The 9,473-nt window shown below is 34.8% G+C and overlaps 1 protein-coding gene across 3 annotated transcripts in view; it reads right to left on the bottom strand.

Moving 5' to 3' along the window:
- The window catches only part of eya2 (EYA transcriptional coactivator and phosphatase 2), a 40,305-nt gene that overhangs the window by 21,812 nt on the left and 9,020 nt on the right, over positions 1-9,473 (bottom strand). For 2 of the 3 annotated variants that reach the window (XM_015040066.1, XM_015040068.1), the window contains exons 2-4: positions 5,358-5,498; positions 4,569-4,681; positions 3,139-3,255 (exon numbers count right to left, since the gene is read on the bottom strand). In XM_015040066.1, coding sequence (XP_014895552.1) covers positions 3,139-3,255; positions 4,569-4,671 — 220 coding nt within the window. In that variant the 5' untranslated portion in view covers positions 4,672-4,681; positions 5,358-5,498. The remainder of the gene's footprint in view (positions 1-3,138; positions 3,256-4,568; positions 4,682-5,357; positions 5,499-9,473) is intronic. The other variant, XM_015040067.1, reaches the window with a different exon arrangement.

Raw genomic sequence — 9,473 nt, 5'->3', positions numbered from 1 at the left:
CTCTAGAGTATAGTAAACACAGCACAGTGGATCTTCAGATCCTCTTTGACCAAAACTGAAGATATTTACTCAGCCTGCCTGCTCAAGCGGTCAAAGAGCAATTTAAAAGACCCTTCATAACCAGCATGCTGCCAAGGTACACAAGGCACATATGAACTGGCTCAGACATTATAACATATTCTTTTAGAACCAGCAAGAATTAGTTGCTTTTCTGCTTTTTTTAAAAATTGACTATATCAAGTTTTATTTCTATAGATTAAAGATTTTGTATAAGTAGAGTGTATTGTCAAACTGTGGTACTTTTACTCAAGGTTATCATAACATAAAAGCCTTTTAGGTCATGATTCATTACAGCTTTCTCTTGACTGTCATATATTTCCCAAGCCAAAAAGATGAAAAAAGAGACATTATGACTCAGGGGCAGAAATCTTCCCAGACAACACAACAGTCCCTTAAACTGGCAACAAGAAAAATAGATGGGGTCTCTCCAGTAAACACAGAAAAGCCTGCATTTGGTTTAGTTGTGTACACTGTATACAATAAGCTTTTGGAAGGATTTTGGGGGTGTGTGTGTGTGTGCGCTATCTTTTGTGTGTAGTTGTGTATTGTGTGCAGTATAATGGATGATGAAAACGTTCTAAATACATCAACTATTTGAATGTTGTGGAAATCTATTACCCTTTGAAGTTCACAGTAAATGATTTATACATAAGAATATTCAAACAAATTTATTTTGTTTAGGAACATTGTCCCTCAAAGTCCAATTACACTGTTAAAATTTTCTTTGTGGGTCTAACTGCAGTGCTCTAACAAAGCTGTGCAGTTTGTCAAAGGGTTCCTTCAAAAGCCTGTTTACACAAACATTTACATTCCTCTGTAATGTTTCACATCTGAATATTCCTTAAAAGAGAAAGTACAATAATACAAAAATCATGGATTGTCTTCAAAGGAATAAAAAATAGCAGTTCAGGAGTTAGATCATGTCTGGACAATGATTACGTGTGTCATTCATATTTAATGGCAAATAGTTTTAAACTTAACTCTTTAAAAGATCACATTTTAACACACAGCTCAACATCCCTAAAGAGTAAACAATGTTGCGAAGACAAGGAAGATAATCACTCATTGATGGAAGTAGGAGTTATATTAAAGCTTAGAGAAATAGATGAATAAGAAAAAATGAAGAAAAAGCAGTATTGCAAGTAATTTAAAACCAATGTGATACTTACTGACTTGGATCTTTAGAAATATTTACATTTTCACAGTCACATAAGCTGGATATCACACAAACTAACATCAATTTATTATTAAAAGTGTGAGAAGAAGGTTATTTATATGGACAAGAATTTTGGTTGCTGGGAAAAACATTTAGTTTAGTAGTCAGCTTTTCCTTCAGCAACTGATAAAACCAAAAATTTCATCCATAAGAGCAATAAGAGGTTTATATTTTAATAAATATTCTGGCATTGCCATTGAGTCACTTATTTGAATTTACATTATAAGGGGAGCTTTGATTATGATCAATATTAATTAATAGTATAAAAAATGCTTAAAAACATAATATGTGAGAAGAACTGCAGAACACAATGACTAAAATTGTGTGCTTAATCATCAGTGGATAAATATTATTAGGCAACACAAAACTCAATTAATTTTTGGCCTTACTTTGTATCCACTGACTCGAGGGTCAGCAGAGACCACCTGGTGTTACCACTGGTGATGATCCGCAATATTCACAATATGGATTTTTTCATGACACTTATGTTTAAAATGAGTTTTATCTGAATAACTTTAAATACATATCAAAGTTCCTCTTAAATGAATAACCTTATTTTAAATTTTCAAAAATGCTTTGACAATACTTGAAATATTCCATAATTTGATGCAACTTAAATAATGTTAACTTGTTTGAAACTTTGGTACTAAGGGCAACCCTGGCTAAGAAGTATTATTTTGGCTACAGCAATGAATTACTGACATTTCTTTTCAGTACTCTAAAGAAAGTGTTAATAAAGTTTCATTAGACGTCTAACATGACATAGTTTTCACATTACCCCAACCCTGATTGGTCCATGTCTCCTCTCGAAGATCCTTCACAATGCACCTCAGGATCCAAACAGAAGATTTTTCCAACTAGATCAAAGAGGGCTTATAACCTTTGAGGATTTGGTTGGAATAAACAGTTTTGTTTGCATCATACGTTAAGCCACTTTTGACTGTTTTTGTGTAAAACTGTGCAAGATTCTACTTTTCCTCAAAAAATTTTGAAGCATCACCAAATAACTTAAATGATCATCATCACTACACAAAGCCTAAAATATCCATGTTTGGATATCTGGAATTCACAGTGACAGTTTTAAACATTATGAGGGATGCAGAAAAACGTCAAAGGATAATCTGTTAATTGTACTTTAATATTTGTTCTTGCCTTCGTCTCTTCCATACAACGGGAACAGCTTGTGTAGCGCCTGTAGCACTAGACCAGCTCACCCCTCCGTAAAATGCCCCTTAACCTCTCCCCTGTCACACACAAGGTCAATTTCATGCTGGTTTCAAAGCCATAAAGTCGCACTGAGCAAGTCATGCTTTGGGCGCCGGGCGACTGAGGAATGTGTACCGCACAGTCGCTTGCACTCAATCACAGATGCACACTGACATGCAGGGAGCTGCACACCCTCCCAGGGCTGAAACATCTTTATCTAAGTACCTTTATCAGAAAGCACTTCTGACCAGCTTTTGTTGTGGCCATAAATATTGAGTGTGTGTGTGTTTTTTTTTTTTTCCCATCTGTCTGCTTTGTTTCTTTGCTTGTGTGTGAACATAATATTCGCTTCTTCTTCCGTCGGAAAAACAGAAACAAACGGTTGCATGCTGTGTTGTTGGTCTGAGTGGAGAAAGGGGGCCTGACCCCTAGAAAAGAGGAGGGGTGAATAGACTTTTGACGCCAGAAGCCCAGACCGCAGCTAATAGAGAACAGGTGTGGTGGTGAAGAAAAAAGAAGAGAGGAGAGGAGATAGAAGGAGGACTACAGCAGCTATGGATGTTCTTGTAGTTAAATCAAATATGAGTTAGAAAGGCTATGCCTACAAGTGCATCAAAGGGCCCTCACATGCAGTGAATGTATTGTTTTAAACTGACCATGTGTGTGTGAGTAGCTGTAGAGGCTTTGGCTCGGAGGGGTGCCGCTGAAGTTTGAGTAGCCCAGGAGTCCTGTTTGTCCTGGAGAGTGACTCAAACCATCCTCTGTTTTTATGTCTAAAATAAAAACAACACAACATTTGTGATATATTCAACATAAAACATATGGGCATCCACTACGGTAAAATACGAGTTTAATCTATTGATCTCTGCTACCAATAGCCACCGTTTAACTATGACCAAACAATTCCACCATTTGTTTTTGGAAGCTCAAACTATGACTAGTTATCTGGATGTGCAAAATCTAGACAACAAATTAGCCATGGTTCTTGCTTTTGTAAGTCAATAAAAAATTATGTGCTCGTTTCTTGAATTAGACAATATTTCCACAAGGCAATAAACATTGCTTTACTGTTTAGCACTACAAGGCACAAGCTGTACTGCGACCCTCTGTGGGATTAAAAAAAAACATTTAGTCTTGAAAACCAGTGTCTAAACTTAGGCAATATCCTGCAACCAAATGCAACCAAATTTCTAAAAATACCAGAAATGGCATGCCAGAATGTAAAACTAAATAAAAATCTTTTTATAGTTTGGACTTTACATTTTGTCAGTTTTGTGGTCATAATAAAAACGTGTCAGAAGACTTTATGTTTGATATATGTTTTTATAGATGCAACATGTTTCATGATACAACAACTAACATGTCCCAGGAAATCTGAAATGTCAGAATGCTAACAAGATACCACCGGAACATCATAAAGGATCACACATTTTGTACAGCTGAGTTCAACTTCACCAAGGCCTGATTGCCTCCAGACATGCAGAATTAAAACGTTACTTAAACAGAACTTTCCTGACAACATGAAGTATCCTAAAATATTTAAAAAAGAAACACACTATGACCCTTTTCTACTGAAATTCAAAAACAGATTAAATTACATATCTTAATTTAGAAAGAGTTAAAAAGCAATTTCAAAGCATTTGGGACTCTAGTGAACCAGAGTGAAACATTATCCACAAATTGATAAGAAACAAAACAAAACATCCCACCCAGGAGTGAGTGATTTACCAAAATGACTCTTAAAAGCACATCCACGACTCATCCAGGAGGTGATAAATTATGTCAGATTAATATCTAAAGAACTAAAGCCCACAGTTGAGGTCAGCATTTATGATACTGCAGTTAGAATCAAGGTGGAAACCACTACTGAACAAAAACAACAGACATGTCTGTTCAAAGTTCTCCAAAAATAAAAGCAACACATTTTTGGGGAAAATATTCTGAGGACTGATGAAACAATAGTGGACATTTTCAGAAGATACTGAATAGATCTATCATTCAGTCTTTTATTACAGTTAGCTCACAGAGCTAACTTTTTACAGGAATAACATTTTTCAAACATAATACTGAGTTTGTTTGTACTCACTGTAAGAGGGCATGCTGTAGCCTTGTGTATGGTGTGTATAAGCTGTGTATGGTACTGCGGGTTGAAGGGCAGGGCTGTACTGAGTCTGTCCGTATGCAGCCATGGCTTTGATCCTACAAGACAGAAGGCATAAAATAAGGTTGTTTCAGCAAAACATTTGTTCTTGGGAAATTTAATTGTGGAGTGAAGAACTGTTTTCAGTCAGAGAACAGACAACAATCTGAGCCATTGTTTACCTCTAACTTTAAAGAGCTTCTAAAAAGCACAAATATTGTTGGACTCGTCTCACAATCAAAATTCTAAATTATTATTATTTTTTATTTTATTTTAATCTTCTACGTATATGCGAGAAGACATGATGCACTGCATCGTAAATCTATTTAAATTTAGTGTCAAATGTCACAACGAACTTAGGCACCAGAGGTAAGGTAAAGTAAGGCAATTTTATCTATATAGCACATTTTCAGCAACAAGGCAATTCAAAGTGCAAAGCTCTGAATATGAAGCCGTCAATGAGAAGAGGTGTAATTAAAAAAAAAAAGATCAGTTGAAAAAACCTAAAAACTTTTAATTAATAAAAAAAGAAAAGTATGAAAAAATAAATAGATGATTCTTTGGGGCTAAAATTAGTTACATTACATGTGCTGAAAAATCTCACTGATCAAAAACTAAGGACACGTCTTAAGTAAATGTTCTTTTTTTTGGCAATACAATTTACAATAAGGTCACAGAACCTGTTTGATAACTTCAGGGACTTTCTGCTTTGTTCTTTTCCTTTTTCTCTCTTACCTGCTCCTATTGAGAGAGCCGTATCTTCTTTATCCTGTCACCCTCCTCTTAAATCAGGTTCCTCTGAGTACGTCAACTCTCCTGTGGAAACAATCAGGGCCCAGATATGGAGTTCACTGATCCTCGATGACCTGCTTTTTGCTTTCATCAGATTTTTGGCAGCCAAAGAAGAAAAAAAAAATCCATAAACACGAGGCAAAATGTGAAAAAGTATGGAAAAAATGAGAGCTTAGATGTTATCTTAGTGCGAAAAGACTTAGCAATTTCAGTTGCAGTCAAATTATAAATAATGTTTCCTGGAAAATTGTTGATTTACGCTTCTGACTGGCACCTGTACTTTTGGCACCTTGAAAATATTCAGGCTGTCTAACTGCAGAAGGAACATAAACACCAAGAACAAAGCAGTGTTAGCTGCCAACTGACAGCACTGTGTGTTTTTTAATATGCTAGTCTCAATGGTGAACAGTAGAGCTTTGTTAAACAGAACAAAATAAGACGGGAGATTTTGTTTTAGTTTTTCTGCCCTTCTCATTGTGGATTAAACTCACTGGCAGTTCTCTGATTAACACCAGATATAAAATCTCTTTTTACTGAGATTTTAATTTACTAGATAATCCAAATATAAACATATTTAGATTTTTTTATATATTAATTCAGCTTATGATACAGTTATAATGAGAACAAGTCATATGTGATGAATGAATTCCATATAAATTTTGCACTTTGATTTTTTAATTCCTCTTTACTAGTAAATAATGAACGTATGGGGGAAAAGAAAAACAAGAGCTAATGGTATAAAATGTAATTAATTATGAATAATCTATATCCCATACAGGGTCAAAATTATGCATACAAGTTTCAAAAGAACACATAACACTGGAACTGATAAACTAAATAACCAAAACAACCAAAAACAAAAATAAAATGGACTCTCAGTCTCCATTAACAACGTACTTGAATTAAAACTAAACAACATAAAGCCAAAGTGGAAATATACTGCATTCAACCAAAAGAGTGCAGATTATGGAGTCTGTTTACTGTATTGGCCTTCAGTAATCACTAGATTTAAATAGAGAAGATGGACACATCCGACTACCTAATGCAATAGTTCATACTACACAAATTTTTCCCCCTATTTTCTCCTTATGACAATCTTAGATTGTTGGCTGATCTAAGATTGTTGCTACAGGATGATCGGTTACGATCATCCTGTAGTGTGATGTAGATTGTCGTGGCTGCTCCGATCTAAATCAGGGGTTTTCGGGAGCTTAACGCTGAATGTGACAGGTAGCCAATCAGAAAGCGCGGATTCTCCTACGAAGAACAGCTGAACAGGTCGATAGGTTTAATTTATTGTGCGATTATTTGATTTATCGTTTATCGTGACAGGCCTAGTTGTCCATGGTGAAATGAGTTTTACATTGTCATGCAATAAAAGAGTTTCACCCAAGAAGCTTCAAAATTAACATCTTCAATCCAAATTGCCCACATGGACAATTTCTCTGAACTTTTTGTGCAGAATCATTAGCTTCTGGCAATGTTTTCTTGTGGCTTGTGCTGCACAAAGGAGTCTCTCAGACAGTCTGAACAAGGTTTCTGCAAACCATGGATTGCATATAAATATTTTCCCTAAAATGTACCACAACTACAATGTTTTGTCCCTTTTTAAATTAGGTTTTGTTTTATCCCTGATGAAAAATGCATGTTGTTGAAAGTTAATGTTTCTAAAAAATGCAGAATATTCTACCAAAGTATTTAATTTTTGTTTATGTTAGAATGAAACTGTCACATTTAGTTTGGGAATTCCATCAGTATTCCATTTTCTTTACTTCCCCTTTTTTTCTTTCTCCTTCTTGTTGCAGTTGCTTTGGGACCACTCTGTTGTAGCAATGCTGCAATTTTAACCTTGTTGAAAACATGACTAGACAGAGAGATGACAATTGTGAGTTGTTGAGGCAAAATGTTTTTAAAGAAAGAGAAACTGACAAAAAGTGATATTTGAAAAAGACAAAAATAGATTTATGCATATTTTTCTTTTTTTTGTATTTTTATAAAAAAAATGATAAGGGTTAAGCGTAAACTTTAATTTTAAGATCTGAGTATATGTTAATTATCGAAAATCGGAAATAGTCCAAAACTTTTTATTATTTTACTATTTATTTTCCCATAAATCCTGGTATGATCTGTATCATAGCAGACTTTGTTGCCCTACAAAATGACAATGATTGTGGGCAAGGAACAGTATCAGGGTAGTGCTTTGCACATCCTAGAACTTCTCTCAGATCAAAATTGAAATGTATGGTCATTTAGCAAGCTCTTGATTTCAAAATGGACACACATACATCTTCAAGAACTGTGTGTGTCACCACCGAGGCACTTCCTTGTTCAGGGTGAGGCCCAAGAGCAGGGCGTCCAAGGCCATGGGAACTACAGGACACCGGAGGGGAGATGAGCGGAGCTCAGCAGAGCCGTGGAGAGCCGAGGTCTGAAACTAAAGCTAAAACAAACTCAGAGGGGCCACAGGGGGCCACAAGGCCACAAGGCCAGTTCCACCAGCTTCACCTGGGTTCCAGGGATCTGCTAGACCGCTGCTTCTTTCACGGATATCAAATTCTAGCTTTTATGTTGTGTGTTATGCATTAAGTGCAAATGAGAGTATAAACTCTTCAAAGAGCGTTCCAATAACTAAAATATTTAATAATAAAAATATGACTACACAGCACGGAATGAGTTTTGAACACAGTTGAAAAATAGTTCATTGATGTTTTCACTGACCTCTAACATCTGAAGCCATGTGAGAATGCCATTGTGGGGATTTGTGACATTCAATCATAATCTTGTATTTGTTTATCCATAAGTAAATGTGGTAAAAAGTAAAGAAAAAAAATTACCAAAGTTTAACTTATACAGGAGAAAAATAACATTTTCCAGTTGCTACTTTTTTCAGGTTGCCTGAAAAAAGTATATTTTCATAAACTTAAGCACCTTTAATGGTTTATGTAATGATTGGCGTAAGCACTCTGACATAAAGTCTTTTGGTTAAAAGGCATATATTTTTACTTTGATGAGTTTCTCTCAACGGTTGAAGCAGAGAAGACATGTTAGTTCTCCATAACTAGGAATATCAAGTGCCCTCAGCAACCAAAGGGTTTTGTGTTTCACAACACATTCCACAGCATTATAAATCTTCATTGTAAAAGTTATGCCCATTTCACCAATTTGTGCGAAACCTCCTCAGTGTAAACGGCAACTGCTGGTGGTATTAGATCAGTTTTGTAAGACAATCTGATAACCTTGACACAGTTAAGCCAAAAAGTATTCACAGCCCTGGCAGATTTACCAAAAGGTTTGTTTTTAATATGAGACGGATATCTATCAAAACAAAATAAAATCTTGTCAAAAGAGTTTCTCTTTGAAAAAAAAAAGTATTTAAAAATAGCCAGGTTAAAAATGACCTATATTCTTCTTAATCAATGGAAAAAAAAAAAAAAAAAATCTTCATTTGCATTTACAGCAATTAAAGCTTTCTTTGAGTTCTGGTCAGCTTTGCATGTTTCCACTGGTGTTTTCATGATCGCAAAATGTTAATGTTACTTCAATTTAAGGATAGGCACTATGTTTGGAAAACTTAATCACAATGTTTTGGGGTTTTTAATGGAATAACAATAAGTGATATTAAAACAATTCAAAAAACACATTGTTAACTTTTTCTTGTTAATAAGATAGGAACTGAAGTTAAAGTCCCACAAACACAAATACTGCTCTAATAAAAATTATTTTTTATTACTTAATATGGTGCTTCAGGACACAAGTAGTTTAGGTTTAGCATCATACAATAACTGCATTTATTTTTTAAGAAAACATGTATTGCTGTTTTTATGGAACCAACAGTGAAAAAAATGACAATACATGGTATGATGATCCTCATCTCCACTTCCAGTCAAAACCTAAACCTCCAGGGATATAAATAAATCTGGGTTTAACTTTATAACACAAAGTATGCTTTATTGGTTGCTAAATTACAAAAAAAAAAAAAAAAAAAAAAAAAAAAAAAAAAAGTGGGGGAGCCCCCTTTTTTAATAAATTTTTTTTTTTTTTTTTTTTTTATATATTTTT

This window comes from Poecilia latipinna, unplaced genomic scaffold, assembly GCF_001443285.1.
Source record: "Poecilia latipinna isolate Pla-1442-1.1 unplaced genomic scaffold, P_latipinna-1.0 Scaffold494, whole genome shotgun sequence".
NCBI classification, from domain to species: domain Eukaryota; kingdom Metazoa; phylum Chordata; class Actinopteri; order Cyprinodontiformes; family Poeciliidae; genus Poecilia; species Poecilia latipinna.
This window is presented reverse-complemented; position numbering and strand designations above follow the sequence as displayed.